A 21,550-nucleotide genomic window follows, 5' to 3' on the forward strand; every position below is an offset into this window, starting at 1 on the left:
AGACGGGATTTCACCGTGTTAGCCAGGATGGTCCCAATCTCCTGACCTCGTGATCCACCCGCCTCAGCCTCCTAAAGTGCTGGGATTACAGGCATGAGCCACTGTGCCCAGTCATCACCAAGGTCTTTATGACCTGTATCTGTGCTGACCTCCTGTCTCATCCTGTGACTTAGAATACCTCACCTTCTGGGAATGCAACACAGTAGGTTTTAGCCTCGTTCTACCCAGATCCTATTTAAGATGGAGTTGCTCTGGTTCAAATGCCTCTGATAAAAGTATTAAGATGTATTAATACTCTAAGTAATGTATTTAGGGCTGTGAGCATTCCTCTAGGAGCTGATATACGGACCTGAAGATGATATGATTTAGCAGAAAAAGTGTGGCCTTTGGAAATTTGAACACACACCCATGCTCAGATCCTGGCTCCCCAGGGTATAAAATGTGTGATTGGGGAAAAAAATTACCCCGTAAATCTCACTTTCCTTGCCTGCGATGGGAGGGCAGGTTGGTAATAATAATAGTATTAGTGTGAATCACATGCAAATGTGTGTGCGTGTGTGTGTAGCTGGGTTTGACTTATAAAAATGACAATTTCATGTGGCTCACTCTTTAATGCCTGTCTCACAGGGTTGCTTATTAGAATGGAAAATAATGTATGGGAAGTGCCCAGCACAGAGCTTGTACTGCAGTCAGGTCACCTAGGAAGCTATTGCAGCAATTCAGGTGAGAAATGCTGAGACGATTAAGGGACTGTAAGACGTGTTCAGATGCAGAAATGTCAATTTGGTGATTGGGTGGGGGTGAGTGATGAGGGAGAAGGTGATCTCAGATCTCTGGCTTGGGAGTATGGATGGATGGTGGTAATGTTTACTGTTAGAGGGAACACAGGAGGGGTAGAGTTGAGAGAAAAGACAATGAGCTTAGTTTTGGACGTGTCAAATTTGACATATCTAATTGTATGAGTCTGGAGCCTAAGAGAAGTACGCTCCAGAGATAGAGTGGGGAGTTATCTGCTTTTGAGGCATACTTTAACTGAAGTCCAGGAAGTGATTGGCATCACCCAGGATTAGCGTTTGAAGAAATGTCACCTGTGATCCTGGATACAACATGACAGCATTGAACCAAATGAGACAGAGGCGGGTTTGCATAAGCATTTGCTGAATTCACCTCCATTAAGACTCTTCCAGTGCTAGCTGGGGACATAGTGGGCAAGAGAATCGACGGATGAGGGAAATACTGTCCCTGCCTTCAAGGAGTAAGCAGCGTAGTTAACTCTGCCACTTTTTTGTAGGGTCTTGGAATATGGAGAGAAACCTCTAGTTACAAAGCCTAGAAATGAAAATTCTGGGTCGGGTACAGTGGCTCATGCCCATAATCCCAGCACTTTGGGAGGGTGAGGCAGGAGGACTGCTTGAGCCCAGGAGTTTGAGAACAGCCTGGGCAACATAGCAAGACCCCGTCTCTGCAAAAACAATAAACAAACAAATACATAAGTCAATGAAAATGCTATTGCCTGTCTTGTAGGATTAGATCTCATGTATACATATTGACGTGCCTAGTGCACTGCCTGGCACTGATCAATACTGCAATTGCTCAATACTGCTAGTTTAGCCAAAAAAGCACTGGAAGGGAGGGCACTTTGTTTGAGTGTTGCAAAATAAGACATTCATATTCTTGCATTAAAAAAAAATTTAGGCTGGGCGCGGTGCGGTGGCTCACACCTGTAATCCCAGCACTTTGGGAGGTCGAGGCGGGCGGATCACTTGAGATCAGGAGTTTGAGACCAGCCTGACCAACATAGTGAAACCCCGTCTCTACTGAAATACAAAACTTAGCCGGGTGTGGTGGCGGGTGCCTGTAATCCCAGCTACTTGGGAGGCTGAGGCACGAGAATCGCTTGAACCCGGGAGGCGGAGGTTGCGGTGAGCCGAAATTGCGCTATTGCACTCCAGCCTGGGTGACAGAGCGAGACTTTGTCTCAAAAAAAATAAATAAATAAAAAATAAAAAGTTTAGTGTGTAAATTATGGTGGACTGCAAGGGACATAGGACTGTGGTGTGGGGAAGGAGGAAAAGCTGGGCCCAGTGATCTGAAGCGCCTGTGACTATAACCAGTTGTATACACTCGGAAGTGAGCTGAAGATTATTTAGCTAGTTCATTAGCAGGAAATCCTCACTATTGGAAAAACGATTTTAGCTGCAAGGGGAGCTTACTCAGCAGCAGAGTGTTATGTTCCAGGCAGGCTCAGCTGTGATGCCTTATGGGCTCTCAGTAGGAGACTTGGGGAAGGAGAATGAGGCTGTGGGCTGGGGAGATGAGGCAGGCTGTGGGCTGGACTCTGATGGGGTGGCCCCCAGGAGTTGGGAAATGAAAGGCTGACACCCAGGCGGACCCAGGGAACAGCCAAGTCTCAGGAGACGGGTCCCAGCCACCCATGGGCGAGCACTGGAGGAGAGGATAGGCAGACGCTGAGACTCTGGCCAAGTAGGTTGGGATGAGCCTCACCTGGGAATCTGATCACTTAGGAGGATGATCAGGAAACCAAGGCAGCCTAATACAGATAAAATGAAATGCTAATAATAGTACTGTGAGAGGGAGTAAGTAGCTTGACCAAGGTCCTATACCTAGGAAGGGGCTGAGCTGAGATCTGAACCCAGGGCAGCCTGACTCCGAAGCCCACGTCCTCTCTGCAGCTGCTGCTCGCAGACATCCAGTACGAGGACTCGGAGGAGGTAAAGGGAAGCTGCAGTCTGAGGACCCCCACGTGCGCCAGGGTCACCCAGGGCCCTTAGGAAGCTAGGCTTTAGGCCAAGCAAGCCGGGCCTAGAACCCATGTGGTAGGGGAATTAGGTGGGACTGGACAGAGGCTGGCTGGAACTGCACTGTGGGGAAGGAGCGGGGAGGCCAGGCAGGGCTGACTCACCAGGCTGTGTCCTCACTTCCCTCAGCTCCAGCAGTTAGGGGCAGGGTGTGAGAAGGGACCCGAGAGGAAGATGGACAGTCTCACAGTGTGACTGGGACCTTCCTATTAAACAGGTTTCAGTGTCCCAGGTGTGTTCTAGGGAGGTTTATGGTTGCTCACAAATGATGGGTAGATATGGCTCACAGAAGGCTGCTGTTCTCCAAAAGCAGGGTCCATTAAGTTGCACTGGCAGCAGGCTGGCATTGGGGTAAAGCAGGTGGAGAGGCTGTTTCTTGCCCCTCGAGTTTTCTGAGCAGAAGCACCAGCTGCCTTGAGCAGCTGTGTGATGCTATGTCCACCTCCACAGTGAACTTGAGAACATCTTCAAAGAAAGGGCAGCATGGCCCGGAACTGACCTAGCTAGATGACTGTAGATTTCTCACTGGATGCTCTGGGCCTCAATTTCCTCATTCTCCATAGAGTGGAGAGTTGGCGATTACATAAAGTAGTATCTTTGCAGAGCATCAAAATTTATAATAGCAGCAAACAAATGTATTCAGAACAAGAATGAGAGAGAGTACTTATTCCAAGTTTTCTTCTGAAAGATTTCTTCAGATGCCTAAATTAATTATGATAGAAACAGCTTAGGGTTGAATATCAGAAGATTTAATGTATTATTTAGGTTGGTGCAAAAGTAATCGTGGTTTTCACCTACTTTCAATGGCGAAACTTCTATTACTTTTGCACCAACCTAATAGTTCTGGTTCTGCTACTAGCTGTGTGGCCTTGGGCAAGTCTCCTTGCCCCTTGGCCTCAGTTTCTTTGTTTATAGTGTGTGTGTGTGTGCTCGCATGTGTGTACTCATGTGTGCATGTGTGTGCATGTGTGTGTGTCTCTGTGTATGTGTAATGATGATTCCTTCCTGGGCCTCAAAGGGCTGGTCATGAAGATATGGGGAAGCTCAATATGGAGAAGGACTTTGGGAAGGAAAAGATGTTTATATAGAGGGTTGCAGGCCAGGAAATGATTCTTAGAGGGAACTTCCCAAGGGACCATAGATGATGGGCGGGCCTTTACAGGCAAAAAGGGGCAGGAGGCCGGTGGAGGTCCAGGGAAAGCCGGTGTAAAGGCATCGAGGTGAGAGAGAGGACAGGAGGGAAGGGCAGGAAGCGAGACTGCCAGGGTGCGTTGGTGCTGGCTGCCAAGGAAGGGAGGATCATCCAGGCCATGTGAGGAGTGCATGCAAGGGGTCAGCCCCAACTCCTTGGGGTTAATTGATGCCATCGCTCCAGTAAACTCAGGGTAATCATCAGTGATAAGCCGAACAGGGTTGCTTTCTTTGCTGCTTAGATTTTCTTAACTGGAACTCTTCAAAAGTCAGGGAGTGGTGAAAATGTTTGACCGCACAGTGGCAGGCACTACTTCTCATGGGCCCGTGGTTTCCGCACTCACCACGGAGCTGAGAGGTCTGTTCGGATACCTGTGCTCCAGTTCAAGGTATGCCTCAGACTTAGAGTCTGAGTCTCATCTCTGTCAGACAGCAGCTCTTATTCTTTCTAAGCCTGGGAGACTTGTTGTATCAGAATTAATCATCTGTAGGAGATAACGGACAACCTGGCCTGGTTCCGATGAACAGTAAAGGGCTTGTGGAATATTATAAAGTCCTAAATTAGCTCTGTCTGGAGTCATGCAAATAATACTCATTTGATGAGGTGAATTCCTCCTCTCCTTGTCCCCACTTTCCTTCAATAAGACCTGCTCCTCTCCCTGTAGTCCCTAAATCTGTACCATCACCCCTCCCCATATTGCTGAAGCCCCAAACCGTGAGCTTACCCATGACCCTTTCGTCTCTCCCTTTTCACATCCATCCAGTCACCATGTGCCCTGATTCTACCTCTTCTCTCAGCTCCCTATTTCAACCCCACTGTCCCTGCCCCAGTGCAGGCCTTCGGAATTTTGATAGCCTCGGGACCTTCCTAAACCTGGCTTTATTCCTTCCAAACTATCTTCTTCCTGGGTGCTCTGGTGATGTGCGGATGCATGTACCTCGTCAGTTGAAACTCCATCCTTCGCCTGCAGATCCAGTATAAATGCAAGATGTTTTGGGGCCTGTTCTGCCCATTCCAGCCTCTGGCCAGGTGCCCTCTTCTTCCTCTCCATCCTATCTCTGTGTAATCTGGCCCATTGTGAGGGCCTCGGCCATCCTCAGGGGCCTGATGACCCCAGATCTCTCTCCCAAGCTCCAGATACATTTCCCAGGCACCACAAACCTCTCCAAGTGTGCGCCCTCCAGGGTCCTCTGCCCAGCTGATCATCTTCCCACTGCCTCCCCCAGCCTTTCCTCCTCCCCTTGTATTCCATGTGACTACCTAGACATAGGGGAATTATCCTTTATGTTCCTGTCTCCCTCTCCCATTCACCCAGTTTTGTTGATTTTAGCTCCAAAATATTTCCTAAACCTCTCTCCTTCCCTCTGACTCCACTGCAGCCTCAGTTTGGGCTTTTCCTCTCTGCCCCAGACCATTCACCCACTTGGGTACATTTTCTATGTGGTAGCCCGAGGCATCTTCACGTAGTACACATCTAATTAAGTTGCTTTCTTCTTAAAACCTTTCAGGGAGTCCCCATCATTTTAGGACATTGCTCAAACTCCCTAAAGCAACATTCGAGGGCCTTCCCTATGAGGCCTTACCTCCTAGCTAGGCCCGATCTTCCTCCATCCCCTTTCTTCTCATACATCCCTCATTTATTCTGGCATGGGCTCTGGAATCCGCCTGGGTTCAAATCCTGGCTTTGTGACCTATTGGCTGTGTAATCTTTGACAAGTTACTTGACATCTCTGGGCCTCCCTCTCCCTATCTGTAAAATAGGATTGTCGTGAGGATTAAGTGAGATAATACCTCCAAAGTGCTTAGAACAGTGCCTGATCCATAGGAAGGCCTCAGCAAGTGTATGCTAATGCCATTACTATTATCGGTGGTGGTGGTGGTATCTGGCCCCTGCCTAACTCACTAGTGGGATTTCCATTGCACACCCCCTCCACCTCCTTTATGTTCTCCAGCCATCAGAATTATCTGCAGTTTCCCCGAAGTGTCCTGCCTGTTCCTGCATTCATAAACCCCCACTGAAGCAGCACATCATCTGCCCGAGTCCTTCCTTTCTGCCTCACTGCTCTTTCTCCCATTCTGCCCTAACAGGCCATTCTTGCCCTTTCCATCTGGCCCTAGGTAACCTCACTGCAGACTGCCTTCCATCTTAACTGGACTCAGAAATTGCCTTGAACATTGAGGTAGGAATTTGCCCTGGGTACCAGGCTCATGTCCCTGAGGCTGGCAGGGGCTGGCCCTGCCTCCTGTCTGGCATGCACTGTGTGACATTGATTTTGTCTACCAGAGGCTTGTTTTTGCCTGAGATCTGTAGCGTGTGCCTGTGACATCAAAGGTCTGAGTTGCTAAGATTGGATGCAAATCCACCTGAGTGACAAAGGAGTGCCCTAACTGGTTTTGACTTCTTCAGTATTGCAGACACAGTATTTCTTCAGAAATTGGCCTCTTACCTGCCCCTCATTGCTAATAATGTTTTGTGGCTTGATATTCTAGTTGCTGAATTTCTCCCTCCAAACATTTTAGCTTGCTTCCTCCAAATGCCCTGCTGATTTCCTCAAACGCCTCATAAATCTCAGATCCAAATCTCCTCCTCTTATAGATCATTGCAATGTGCTGATCCAAACAGCACAGCGGGAACTCTCCGGTGTGATGAATGCCACTTGTGTGTTTGTAACGTGGCCTTCAACTGTGGTGATGTCAAGATAAATCACGGTTCAGCACTTGCTTGCTGGCGGAAGCCAGGGACCTTAGTCTGACCCATTTATTTTATAGGTGACTACAACAAAGCCCAGAAAGTTAGGGGACTTTCTCGAGGTCACACAGTCAGAAACAATTGGGACTAAAATCCAGATTTTTTTGTTTTTCACTGTAGTACTATTTCTAACTTACCAAAAGCTGTGGCTTAAAAAAATTGAAAATTAATTTTAAAATTTTGGTAAAATATACCCAAGATTTACCAGATTAACCATTTTTAAATGTACATGGTATGTACGTTAAGTGTACCGTGGCATTAAGTACGTTCACATTTTTGTACAACCATCATCCATCTCCAGAATTTTTTTAATGTTGCAAAACTGAAACTCTATACCCATTAATCATTAACTCTCCATTCTCTCCCACCCCAGCCCTGGAAAACACCATTGTAATTTCTGCCTCTATGAATATGACTGCTCTAGGTACCTCATATAAGTGCACTCTTACAGTATTTTTCTTTTTGGGTCTAGTTGATTTCGCTTAGCATAGTATCCTCAGGATACATCCATTTTGTGCCATGTGTGAGTTTCATTTGTAGTGGTGTTTCTTTAAGACCATTTTAATATCTTAGTAGAGTATCTTACTGCTCAGTAGTGTTGGAATTTTGAACGGGGTGACTTTCCCAGTAGCGTTTTCTAAATGTCCACTAGGGGGCAGTAAAAACCACATAAATTTTTCAATAGGCCCAAGGAGTGCCTGGAAATTAGGCCACTACCTCCTCTGTGTATCTCTTTCAGCCATCCGTGTATACAGTTACAAGGTAATGGATTTCAGGTCCAACAGCGGGTTTGGCTAAAACTAGAGATACCATCAGTTGTAGCATAAGTGCAAGTCTTCCTCACACTCCAGCCAACACCAGTGCAGAATACTTCATTCAATATATTGGTTTCAGATGGTATTTTTATTTAATTCACTTAATCCAGTGATTCTCAGACAGAGTGCTCGTCAGAATCACCTGCGGTGATTTTTCCAAAATACACATGCCCAGGTCTCATCTCAGATTGATTAAGTCAGAATTGCTGAGGCTGGGGCCCAGGTATATCGATGAGATTTCCATTCTGGTCCATGACTTCTTTTTAAGAGCCAACGTGTTACTTTTTAACTTTAATAGCTGCTGGGAAAGGGTCATTCTTAAATAAACCTCAGAGGAGAGCGAATATGAATTCTGAAAAATGTTTCTCTTTTTACGGTAGCAGTGGTGGAAGGGTCTGGTGGCTATGGGAACCACGTTCTGAACAATTGTGAGGGTTTCCTATAGATCACACCTGGGCTTTAACAAGCAAAGAACCCAGACAGAAGATGTGAAAATGGGGCAGTCTGGCCAACTCAGGATCTACAGATATAGTTCCTGGATGGCCATACTCAGGGCCAAAATCTTTTAGGGTGAGGCCAGAGCACAGACCTCAGTACTGTTTCATACATTAGGAGGATCTTTCCTACAGTAATAAGAGGAACAAGAGATCTTCAGTTTTATCTTAGAGGTAAAACTTGAGGTGGGGTAAGGAGACCTCAGTTCTCATCCTGACCATACTACTGGCCAGTTGTGGGACCCAGGGGAAGTCATGTCACCACTCTGAGCCTCAGTTTCCCCCTTGACTTTTGAGAGTACTGGATGATGTTGATCTCTGAGGATTCTTCTAGTTCTAAAAAATTCAATGATTCTATGAGTATTAATAATCTTGATTTGTATGGCACTATTCTGGCAAAGAGCAGAAGAAGTATTCAGGAATCCAATGAGTGACGGAGACTATTGACCAGGTAGTTTAATTTATTTAAGGCATACACATGGAATTCAAAGGAGAAAATATTGCTCTGGATAATATATTGAACTGTTAGTGTCTTTGGCATAGCAAAAGCTTTCCAGAGGGAAAAATTTCCTATCAGTGCAAACTTGACATTTTTCACTTCCTGATCCATAACTACCATTTGTCCAGCACACTTATATTTACTGTAAAGGGCCAAGTGTATGAATGCTTTGGTTGAATATTAAATAACTACATAAACGTCAAGGTCACAGTTGCAAGAAAGCCTCAGTGGAAGGCCCTGGGAGGCTTGCATTGATCTCTTGTGAAGTTCCATTCTGGGATCCTGCTGACAAGGGGAAACAATTGATGTGGACCATTGTTAAGGCTTTAAGTGTTTCTCCATTGTTAAAGATCTTTTACAAGCCTGGAAAAACTGATAGTGCCCAAGGAATTGGCAAAAGCTTCATTTAGAAATATAGGCTGGTCAAAGAGATAAGCGCAAGCCAGAGTGCAGATGTCCTGGGTTGGGCTTACACAGCAAAGGCGGAGGGCTGAAAGGAGTCCCTCATTGGGGCACCCACCAACTCAGCCTGCCGGGCACTGCCCTCAGATTTCAGAGGGGAACTTTCACACCAGAAGCTGCAGAGAGCGTGGCTCCTCTTTCAAATCCACCCTTACATTTCCTCCAGCTCCTCTCTGCTTGTGAAAACCTCCTCTCCTGCCATTTCAGTCCATCCGCTCTCCATAGCTGCAGGAAGCACCTCACCAGCATCCGGGGTAATGGAGCGAGGATGAATTATGCAGATCCACAGGTCCAGACCGACTATCTGGACTGGTCTAGTGCCCGGATAGTTAATTATGTGAGTGTTCCACTGACCTGGAGGTGGGAGGAGAGCAAATACTGTGGACGACGGGATCTGGTTTCAAAAAGATCTCAACAGACGGAAGGATTGGTCAGGTCTACCAGATGAGCTTTAGAAGGGATGTAAACATAAAACAAACATTTCCTGTGCACTAGCTCAGCTCCATGTTTGATATTGCACTTGGCCCTTTGTACGTTTTAGTTTATTTCATCCTTACAATGACCCAGTGAAGGTAGGTGTCTATATCCCCATTTTTAAAGTGAGGAAACCAAGACATGGTAGGATAGAGAAAGGTCCAAGGGCTTCAGTCATCAATCTAGATTCCGATCCCAATTCTGCCCCTATGTTAGCTGGCAAGTCACTTCATCTTCTAAAAAGAGTGACAGCCAGGCTTTGAACTTTTTTTTATTTTTGAGACAGAGTCACGTTCTGTCGCCCAGGCTGGAGTGCAGTGGCCAGGTCTCAGCTCACTGCTCGGTCCGCTTCCCGGGTTTGTGCCATTCTCCTGCCTCAGCCTCCCAAGTAGCTGGGACTACAGGTGCCCGCCACCATGCCCGGCTAATTTTTTTTTTTTTTTTGTATTTTCAGTAGAGACGCGGTTTCACCATGTTCGCCAGGATGGTCTCGATCTCCTGACCGCATGATCCGCCCATCTCAGCCTCCCAAAGTGCTGGGATTACAGGCTTGAGCCACAGCGCCCGGCCTGAACTGTCTCTTATTTCTCAGGTTCTAGATGCTTAGTCTCTTGCATTTATGAATGCATTTAATCCTCAAAACAACCTTACTCCTATTTCACAGATGGAAATGGTGTAGATAACTTAAGTCACTTGTCCAAGGCTGCAGGGTAAGGAGCAGGGCCAGTGTCTGAGCCCAGGCCGTCTGACTCCAACACCCATGGCCTTAGCATCTGCTGTGCCCTCTCTGTTCCTGACATAAAAAGGCACAACCATATTTTCTGTGAGGGTTAGATGAGCTAATTAGGTAATTGCCTGATATAGTGCCTGGCATTTCACAGGTGCTCATAAATAATATTAGCTCACCATCATTATCATTCTCAGCCCTATTATTAGTCATATGACCTGTTCAAAGTGTAGCTAATAACTGGCAAAGCAGGATTTGAACCCAAGTCTTGTGACTGCCAATCCACTACACTCTCCACCTCGCTCAGGAGCACAAGACTGGGGACAATCCCGATGTCACTATCTCAGTACCTTGTGCAGTGTAGTCTCCACGGAAGATGCTCAGCCCCTGCTCAGATCGGCAGGGATCATCTTGTCACTCATTCACCACACATTTGCTAAGGCCCCGCTCTGTGTTAGGGATCCAGAGGGAAAAGAATATAATGTCTGCCATCCTTTTCTCCCCCTCCAGGTTCGAATGGTGAAAGATGATGACCCCTCCTGGAAGCCCACTTTTATCGTGAAACCTGATGGTGGTTGTCAGGGTGACGGAATCTACCTCATTAAAGACCCCAGTGACATCCGCCTGGCAGGGACCCTCCAGAGCAGGCCGGCGGTGGTCCAGGAGTACATCTGCAAACCTCTCCTTATCGACAAGCTCAAGTTTGATATTCGTCTGTATGTCTTACTCAAGTCCTTAGACCCCTTAGAGATTTATATAGCCAAAGACGGACTCTCTAGGTTTTGTACCGAGCCATATCAGGAGCCCACCTCCAAAAACCTGCACCACATCTTTATGCACTTAACCAACTATTCACTGAACATCCACAGTGGCAACTTCGTCCATTCGGACAGTGCTAGCACCGGCAGCAAAAGGACTTTTTCCAGCATCCTTTGTAGACTGTCTTCCAAAGGTGTTGACATCAAGAAGGTCTGGTCTGACATCATCTCCCTGGTGATTAAGACGGTCATCGCGCTGACTCCAGAGCTCAAAGTCTTCTACCAGTCAGACATCCCCACGGGGCGGCCGGGCCCCACGTGCTTCCAGGTAACCATTGCCAGTTCCCAGCCTGCGTTTCCAGCCTTAACCAGCCTCAAGAGGGCTCTCTGGCTTCGTGTGGGATGAGTGATCAGGGTGGGATGGCCAGAGGATGGGACAGGGTTGGTGGTGCTCTGGGCTTGGGTGTTAAACCTGGGCCCAACTTCCAGCTTTCTGTTTGCTCGCCATGTGATTTGGGGCAAGCTACTTCCCTTCTGTTACTTGTAAAATGAAATGAAGAATACCTACCTTAAAAGGTTCTTGTAAGAATTAAATGAGATAACGTATGTAAAGCAGAGTTTTACATTCATTCATTTACTCATTCATTCATTCACTTGCTCATTCAACAGCTTTTGCCATACGCTTAGAAGGGGTCCGGCATTGTCCTGGGTTCTGTTGAGACAGTAAGTCAGGGCCCTGCTTGCTGATGCATAGTCTGTTGTGAGAGACGTATAATTTAAAAAGCAATGATTATGAAGGGTTATAAGTGCTAGAGTAGAAAAGGAAACGTCTGAGGTGCTGAGATCGTGAGGCCACGTAACATTCTCTGGGCGGGAGTGGCGTGGTCAGAGAAGGCTTCCCAGAAGAAATGGCAGTCGAACTGGAACCTGGAGCGAGAGTTAGATGAAGCAGGAGAAACTGGGTAGGGGTAGGGGAGGCAAAGCGTTCCAGGTAGAAACGTGCTGAAGCCAGAGAGGTGAATGGGAAGCAGGAGGCACTGGAAGAGGTTGAGTATGGTTGCTGGGTGGGGTTTAAGGCAGAGATGTAGGGGGAGATGAGGAAAGGTGAGGTGGGAGAGGAAGGTAGGGGCTGTGTCAAGAGCCTTGGTATTGCCGGGGGTGGAGGGTGCAGTCCCTGGAGAATTTTAAGCAGGGGAAAGATGCACTCAGATTTGCATGTTACAAAGAACAGTGTGTCTACAGGGTAAAGAACACACGGAGACAAGGCCAGAAGTTGGGAAGTCCCTAGGAGACAGTTGCTTTCACACAAGCGGGAGAGGACACTGGTTTGGACTGGGAAGGTTGTGGTGCAGATAGGGGGAATAGACAGATCTGGGTGACAGGGAAGGAACTAGAGGGGCTCAGTTTGGTGACTGGATGAGGCTGGAGAGAGAGGAGAGATGGTGGCAGTGAGGGCAGGGAGGAAACGAGGCTGATGTGCAGGTGGCTTGGGTACTTGCATGGGTGGATAGAGGCCCCTGGAAGAGGACCAGGCTGTTGGGGGAAGGTTGGGAGTTGGACTTAAAGTGCCTATGTGACATCCAAGTGGAGAGATTGAGGGGACAATTGGATATTTGGAGCTTGGAGTTCAGGAGACAGAGGTCTGGGTCGGGGACGGAGATGGGAACTCGTCAGCAAATGGTGACCAAAGAGGGTGACGAGAGGACTGAGAAGACACCTGTGGGCATCATCATTTCACTAAGGGACAGGCAGGGGAGGGGGAGGGAGCCAGGAAAGGAGGCCAAGAAGCAGTGTCTTGAGATAGAATAAATATGAGGAGAGAAGGAGCCCGAGTGGCAAGGAGGAGGTGCTCAGGGAAGCAGGCAGGGATAGCGCGTCAAATGCTGCTGAGATGCCGGGCAAGACCAGCCCTGAAACTGTCCACTCCACTCATAAGGAGTTGACTGGAGAATTGTCTTCAGCAGAGCGATGGAGCCAGGGACAGAGTCTGGTGGACTCAGCCAGAATGTGGGAGGGAAGGAAATGAGGAATGAGGCTGGAACATTCTTACAGGCCATTTAGCTGTGACAGTGCGGGGTGGGCAGACATGGTGTCCATACACTCCATAGGTACACACTTTCCTGCCCCCAGATCAATCAGTGAGGGGAGGAGAAGAGAAGAGGAGGAACCTCTGGCACCCTCTCCATCTAATCCTTAAAGTCATTTTGTAGCACTCGATATATATGAAAAAAGAATACATGAAACATACTTGTAAGCCATGAAGCCAAACAACAAAATGATTATCTCAAACCCTCCTCCCAACCCAAGATTTCCAACCAGTGTGTTTCACCCCCATACCATGTCCCTGCCCAGCTCTGGGATAGACATTACCCTGAATTTTATGTTTATTATTTCCTTGCTTTTGAAAATACTTTTATTAGGTGTGAATGTATCCCTAAATAATATATTGTTTTGTTTTGCTTGTTTTTGAGTTTTATAAAAATGCTATTATAAAGTATGGAGTCTTCTGCAACATTCTTTTCCACTACACATAAGGTTTCAAAGGTCCACCCATGCTGGTGGGGGTCGTGGATACTGTCTCATTTGCACTGTTGTAGATTCCATTGTGAGTATGCACAGTTTATTATCAGTTCTTCTGTCGAGGAACATTTGGGTTATTTCCAGTCTACAGCAGGCAGGTGACAGGTCTCTTGGGACAAGAAGTGAGAAGGGAGGGAGTGGGGCAGTGTCTCTAGTGGATGGGACATTCATTCAACAACAGAAGAGGAGGCTGGTCCCAAAGTGCAGCCCCAAACCCAGAGAGGACACCCCAGGGGCTGGGCACCAGTCAGCAGGATTTCCAGGCAGGCTGGAGGGGAATTTTTGGAGGGGAATTCAGGCCATGATCAGTACCAGGAAGGGGTAATTGCCATCTAGAAATCTGTCCCGAGAAACTGGACCCCTGGCCTTTGGTTCCCAGGGAGGATGGACAGCTCGGCCATCAGGTAGGAGGCTTAAAACATTAGAAAGGAGAAAAGGGCAGAACTTAGAGGTAGGACCAGAGAAAACAAGTCCCGACCTAAGCCATCAAAAAGTTAGGGTCAAGGAGATAAGTTGCAACGTGGACATGTCCAGGGGTCATCCCAGGGGACCATGTGGTCGGATCTGTTTGACAATGACAGCTATTCCAGGAGTATCATGTGGGCCCGGCATGCAGAGCCAAGCCGCAGAGCCCTGGTTTGGACCAAGTGGCAGGGTGGAGGGCAAGGCTGGTTGTTTTGCTGCTTGTCTTGCTGTGGACAGGCACATGGGTTAGCCATCAGTAGGGCCCAAGCTGTGGGGAGCTGGTGGAGGGGGCAGACAGGGAGGGAGCTGCTGATTTGGACAGATCATGTCTGCAAATGGAACCACAGCCTTGGGACTGTTTCCCACTGCTTGACCACACTAAATGCTTCCAGGCCTGGGCGAGAGGAGGAGCACAGGGGGAGGCCAGGCTCAAGGAAGCGCTCTTCCTCTTTCCAGCTGTGCGGGCTCGGACGTGTTTCTTCACCACTCCGAGCCTCTGCTTCTTTCTCTGTAAATCACCTACGCTCACTTCCCTGCCTGCCTCTTATTGTGAAGTAATGTGGGTGACAACACTTCGACAGGGTATAAGGTATTAGATATTTGGAATTTGTCTTGCCATACATTTCAGATTCCAAGTCATTAAGGGAGAAAATGGTATCCTTTTCTCCTTGGAGCCCTCTCTTACTTTATTCTTATCACTTGTAAGAGCACTTTTCAGTTTGGGTCTCACATACCTGAGCTGACTTGGAACCTAGAGATTTAGGGACCTGGTTAGGTTCTGCCATTGACTTGCTGTGTGTTCTTGTGTATAAGTCACTTAACTTCTCTACGCCTCATCTTCCTTGCCTGCCTCACCGGGTTGTTGTCAAATTCCAATATGATAAAGATATGATAAAGATTTTCAAGCTGTAATGTTCTGTGCAGATAGAACACATGACTTCTTTGCCATACAGCCCCTCTCGCTTGTTGCCTGGGCTTGACCCAGATTGCAGCATTCCAGAACGTAAACTCTAGCCAAAGAAATCACATTTATCTTAAACTTATGACGGTGACCCCTTTCCAGTCATAGCCACAATAACGACTTGGGAAATTGTGATGGCCCAGAGCAGTTGCGGGCACTGCTCAGGCTGTGGGCAGGTTTCCTGTAATCTGCTGCTAAGGAACGTGGCTTCCCTGTCATTCCCAGCCTGTCCCCTGTCATTGCCTAGGTAACTCCCAGCAACATATCCTCATGTCAGTCTTCTTGAGGGCACCAGTGTGACTCTGGCTTGTACAGCAAGGTCTGTCTCAGTGTAGATGAATCATATGGCAGAAATAACACACGCGGAGGAAAGGCTTCCAGCTCAGCTTTCAAGAACGTTCAGTTCCATTGCTTGGTCTGTATCTTCTTCTAGCTCCCTGTATCTAATTCTCTCCTTGGCCCATGATCCTTTCCCTTAGATGCCTGAAGGAGATGCTGTTCCTAAATCCTAAGATGTTTTTCCTCTTTATTCTTTGTTCTTTTTGACCTCCTCCTTACCCTTCAGCCCAGTTACCCCAAGGGAAGAAGGCCAAGGAACAATGCAGCAAGTGGTCAAGAGCTTGGATTTGGTTTTTAGACGGCCTGGGTTTGAGCTAACCCTGGCACCTGTAGCTGGTCTTCTTGGCAAGTTAACAATTCTTAGCCTCAGCTTCCTTATCTGCAGTTACAGACCATATTTGTACCTCCCTCTCAGAATTATTGTAAGTGCAAATAAGAGCAAACTGGGAAGAATATTTAGCACAGCGCCTAGCACATAGGAAGCACTTAATAAATGACAGTTTTACGATTATTCCATTGTTTGTTATCTGTAACCACAACAGCTCTCAAATTTGTCTATGACGAAGTCCCTTAAAATTATAAGAAACCATGAAATATTCACATTTTAAACTTAACGGGAACATGAGCATTCCAAGGAGCATAGTTTGAAAACCATTTCCTTAGCCTGGCATTTGTCACCCCCGACCCCGGCCCCAATCTAGCTTCCCTGTACCCTCCCTGAGCCCTGCAGTCTTGAAAAACAGATCCAATTGCTGCCTTGGACATAATTTGTGCTTTCCTATTGCTGCCTTTTGGTTCTCTTCTGTCTTGGCTGACCTGGCACGCTCTCTCCCATTCTTGCTGTTTCTTGAACTTCAATGCCTTCTAAGGTGGTATTCAAGCCCCACCTCCTAAATAAAGCCTTCCTCCAAAAACCACTTCTGATATTTCAGCTTCTTCTTCCTTTGGACTTTAACACATTCCCTGAGCACCCACTGAGAAAAGCCCTGAGCTAGTATGGGCGTGTGGTTATGGATAAGACAAGGTCCCTGCTCCGAGGGGGTGCACAGTGTAGTGGGGAGAGCTGACTCCTGAGAACTCCAGTCCCTTGTAAAAAAATGCTATGAGAGGGTCCATGTGGGATGCTGGGAGAGCCCAGAAAAGGGAGTCGTTAACTTTGCCTAACCCTGTCAGGGAAGGCTTCCCCGAGGAGGAGATGCTTAAACTGGAGCATAAAGCATGAATAAGGGTTTGCCAAGTGGAATATGATAAAAGCATACACTCCCAGTTTTTCTCCTATGTCCCTGGCTGCTGCTTCTCAGCCTCTTCTTCTGGACCTGTCAGTGTTGGAGAGTCTCAGGGCTCCATCCTTGGAAAGGTGTCCGCCTATTGGCAATCACTCCTAAATGATCCCACGTAGCCTCCATGGCTTTAAGCACCAGTTCTGTGCTATTGGTGCCCACAGCTGTATTTCCAGTCCTGACCTTTCCTTGAGCTCCAGACTGGTATATCCCAGTGCCCACTTTAATTTTCTACTTGGATAGTTAATAGTCATCAAACACTGAACATGTCCAAAGTCAAGCTCTTGACTTCCCTCCCAAACCTACTCTCTATTGTCTTTACTGTTTCAGTAAACGAGTGCCATTCAGTCAGTCACTCAGTCCAAAAGCCTGAGACATCCTTCTTTTCTGTGTTTCCCTCCTTCATACATCCAATCCATAAGCAACTCTTACAAATATCCTTTAAAATATTCCCAAATGCAACCACTTCTAACCAACTCCACTGTTGCCATCCCAGTCTAGGCAGCCATCACCTCACACTTGAATGGCTGCCATAGCCACCTTTGCTGCCTATAGCCTATTTTTCTTACTGTAGCCAAGGAGATGCTATGAAACGCAAGCTGGATTCAGTTACTTTCCTCACTGAAACCCTCCAATGGCTTTTTCATTGCACTTACAATCCTGGCTCCTTCTCATGGTCTACAAGATGCAGTACCATCTGCCCCATGTCTATCTGACCTCATCTTCTGCCCCTCTGCCTCTCGCTCTCTCATTGCTGTTCTTCAGAAGTGGCCTTTGTTTTTGCTGTTCCCTCTGCCTGGAATGCTCTTCCCCAGCTATTCAAACATGACTTATTCTTTTTATTTTTTTGAGATGGAGTTTCACTCTTGTTGACACAGGCTGGAGTGCAATGGCACCATCTCAGCTCACTGCAACCTCCGCTTCCTGGGTTCAAGTGATTCTCCTCCCTCAGCCTCCCAAGTAGCTGGGATTACAGCTACCTGCCACCATGCCCACCTAATTTTTTAAAATATTAGTAGAGACAGGGTTTCACCATGTTGGTGAGGCTGGTCTCGAACTCCTGACCTCAGGCAATCCACCCACCTCGGCCTCCCAAAGTGCTGGGATTACAGGTGTGAGCCATCATGCCCAGCCCAAAAATGACTTATTCTCTCACTTTATTCAGCCCCTGCCCATATGTCACCTTCCTGAGACTTTTGCTTCTGGTGATGAGGGAGTAACAAAGACTAAATGTAACCTTCTGCAAACAACTAGACTATCAGAAATATATATGAATACGTACATGAAAGAAGCATTTTCAGACTTTGGACCACAGATAACTCAGCACTGTGATCTCTGAGAAAAGGGGGAAAAAACCAAGGTGAGTCTTATGGTTGCCTGAGCTTTTCGTCTGGGGGCAATTTTTGGAATATGGACACAGAGGAGGTGAACCTAAACAGCGTCCAGTGATCTCACTGAGTTGAGGAGATGAAGATTGAAGTTTGGGAAGGCTAAGGTGGCTGGAAGTTGTGGGGCAGAATTATAGAAAGGAAGGAGCTAAGCAGGAAAAGAGCTCCAGAAAGCTGCATGGGATCTCAATGGGTCTCTGCTGAGTCCTAGGCTGTGCATGCATGGAGGGTTAATCCACAAAACTGGACAAAGAATAATTGGGGGACTGATAAGCTGAACCATTTCCAGGGCTCACACAGGGCAGAGAGGCATTCGAGCACTGAAAAGTTGGAGTGAAGAGTCTTTGGTGATGGCTGGGAGCATGCAATGGAGTCTCCAAAGAAGTTCTGCCTTAATGGGGAGGGTTAAATCTTCCCTGGGATGAAGATTACTCTAGATCCATCCTATTCACCATAAGCAAAAGGCTTTGAAGGCATCAGTCTGATTTGCAAATAACTGACTGCCAAAACAAAGCCCAGCACTTTAAAAGGAAGACAAAGTCCAGACTCTCAGCATTGAAATATCACAATGTCCGGCATTCAATTATAAAAAATCTCTAAACATTCCACAAAACAGGAAAAGGTAACCTTTACCAATGGGGGAATCATTTAAGAGAAACAGATCCAAAAATATCAGAAATGATGAAACTAGCAGGAAAAGGATACTAAAACAGCTGTTATAACTATATACAGAAATTTTAAGGAACATATGAGCTTAGTGAAGAGAGAAATGGAAGCTAGTGAAAAGAGCCAAATGAAACTTCTATAACAGAAAATATAATCTCTGAGGTGAAAATATCACTGGATGTGATTAACAGCAAATTAGACGCTGAAGTAGAAATCATCAGTGAACTTGAAGACATAGCAATAGAATGTGTCCAAAAATAGAGAAAGATGACAAGGAAAAAAAGAACAGACTCTCAGTGGACTATGATCCAACATCAGGTGGTCTAACGTGTGTAACTGAAGTCCCAGGGCAGAAGAGAGAGGGAATATAAAAAAACTTTTGAAGAAATAATGGCCAAAATTTTCCAGACTTGAAAAATATCTATCAACCCACCATCTAAGAAGCTCAAAACATTCCAAGTAAAATACACACACACACTACCCCCACATTATAATCACACTATTGGAAAATCAGTGATGATCAGAAAATCTTAAAAGCAGTCAGAAAGAAAAGATACACTATGTTCAGAAGAACAAAGAATAACCACAATGTTCTCATCAGAAACTGTCCTGGCCAGAGACAATGGAATGACAAGTGTCTCCTCTTTAAAAAGGCCCCCCTGGCTCTCCTAGGTGGATCACCAAATGCTCCACTCCACCCACTGTATCACACTCTGTGCTCTTACCTCGCTCTTATTATTGACTTGCTTGTGGTATCTCTTCCCTCTAAAACAGAAGCTACAAGAGGGTAGGAGTTTTGTCTTATCACTGCTTTATGCTCAGTGCCAAGAACAGTGCCTGGTATCTAGTAGTGCCCAATAAATAATTGACTAAGTAATGCCTTCAGGCAGAAAAGTATGAGGGCAGAGAGCAGTAAAGCATCCTTGAACTACTAATGTTTCAGCACAATGAGAGCCCAAGATGTGTAGTAGTAGCAAGTGGGAGGAGATAAAGCTGGAGTGTTGACAGATGTCAGGCCATAGAGCAATTTGTAGGACATGCTGTGGGACTTGTGCTTGATTTTGTAGACAGGGATTTTACGCAGAGGAGTGTTAATAGTCTATTTGCACTTCAGAAAAATGGCTATGGCAGCCCCTTGTGTCAGATGAATTAGAGGGGCGAGTTTGAGAGCAGAGGAAAGGCAAGAGATGGCACAGACTTGCGGAGAGTAGAAGCAGAGGGAATGGGCCAGGTCTAGAAAGTTTTTTAGAAGGTAGAGTATGCAGGTGTTAGTGACCAGCTAGTTGTAAGGGATGAAGAGGAAGGTTTTCACTTGTGCGATTGGGTGGATAAGGAATACAGAAAGCAAAGGAGATTTTAGAAAAATACGGTGTATTCGTTACCTATTGCTGTGTAGCAAATTACCCCAAACCTTAGGAGCTTAAAACAACAAATATATCCACTGTCTTGCAGTATACGTGGGTCAGGAATTTATGCTTAGCTGATTGCTTTTGGCTCAAAGTCTCTCGCAAGGCTGCAACCCACATGTTGGCCAGGACTGCAGTCACCTCAGAACTTAACTGGGGAAAGCTCCTCCTCCAAGCCCACTCCCATGCCTGTTGGCAGGTCTCAGGTACCCTCTGACTGTTGGCTGGAGAAATCAGTACCTTGTCACCTGGGCGTCTCCATGGGACAGCTCACGACAATATGGCAACTGGCCTCCCTCCGAGTGAGTGAGCAAGAGAGTGAGAGAAAGCACCCCAAGATAGAAGCCACAGTCTTTTTATAACCCAATATTAGAGGAGACATTTCATCATTTCTGCCCTATTCTGTTAGAAACAATTCACTGGGTGAGGTCACACCCCAGTGTGTGTGAGGGGGGATTACACAAAAGGAATGAATACCAGGAGTTAGGGATCATTGGGACCATCTTAGAAAGAGTTGACCACAGAGTGCATTTGGATACACTGAATTTGTGGACTCTAGGACCTCCCAGTTGGGGATACTCTGGATGCAGATGGAAGCATAGGTGTGGGGCTCAGGAATGAACCCCTGTTGTTGGGTTGTAGTTTGGAGCCTTCGCATAAATTTATAATTAATGGCTCAGGAATCTCCCCAACTTGATTTGAAGCTTCTAGAGGTCATGAATGAAGGACAGATACCTTTAAACCCCCCAGGGAGCCCCTCAAATAGGAAGTTCTCAACACATAGGGGAGGCAGAATATCACATGGTTGAAAAGCTCTCTCTCCGTTTGACAATTCCTGCTCTGTTAGAGGGACTTGGAAAGAGGCTTTCCCATTTCTAAGCTGCACATTCCTTGTCTGCACAAAGTGGATTAAAAAAAAAAAAAAGAAAGTACAGCTTTTTTTTTTTCTGGGAACCCCAGTATATCACATAGGTAAAAGGTAAAATTTGATCTGATCGGTTCGCTTCCCCCTTGCGACCCCAGAAAAGAACCCCAGTTTGAAAACCACTGGACCAAGTAAATACCTGATTTTCTGCCAACTGGGACATTCTGTGATTTTATGACAGGATAACTCTACATCTCTCCCAGTTATGTGATTCTGTTTATTAAGATCCATTGATGCTACATATTTTATTGGACTTTTGAAAAGAAAATCATGCATATTTCCTTGAACTTATGAAAAAATGTCATAAAGCTGACTCTCATTAAGCACTTTCTATGTATCAAGCACTATGCAAAAAATGTTATATTGCATTATCTTTATTTAATCTTTTCTCCCCTACTGGAGTCTAAGACTTTGTTTAGATCACTGTTGTATTTCCAGCAGCTAGAATAGTTCTTGCGACATAGAAAGCATTAAATAAATATCTTCTGGGCCGGACGCGGTGGCTCACGCGTGTAATCCCAGAACTTTGGGAGGACAAGGCAGTTGGATCA

At 46.5% G+C, this 21,550-nt stretch overlaps 1 protein-coding gene across 1 annotated transcript in view; it reads left to right on the top strand.

The window, feature by feature from the left end:
* TTLL11 (tubulin tyrosine ligase-like family member 11) overlaps window positions 1–21,550 on the top strand; it is a 232,550-nt gene that overhangs the window by 47,335 nt on the left and 163,665 nt on the right. Inside the window, exon 2 of the mRNA XM_011989480.1 lies at window positions 10,742–11,317. Within this exon, the coding sequence (XP_011844870.1) occupies window positions 10,748–11,317 (570 nt within the window). The 5' untranslated portion in view covers window positions 10,742–10,747. The remainder of the gene's footprint in view (window positions 1–10,741; window positions 11,318–21,550) is intronic.

Source organism: Mandrillus leucophaeus, unplaced genomic scaffold, assembly GCF_000951045.1.
Source record: "Mandrillus leucophaeus isolate KB7577 unplaced genomic scaffold, Mleu.le_1.0 Scaffold354, whole genome shotgun sequence".
In the NCBI taxonomy this organism is placed as follows: Eukaryota; Metazoa; Chordata; class Mammalia; order Primates; family Cercopithecidae; genus Mandrillus; species Mandrillus leucophaeus.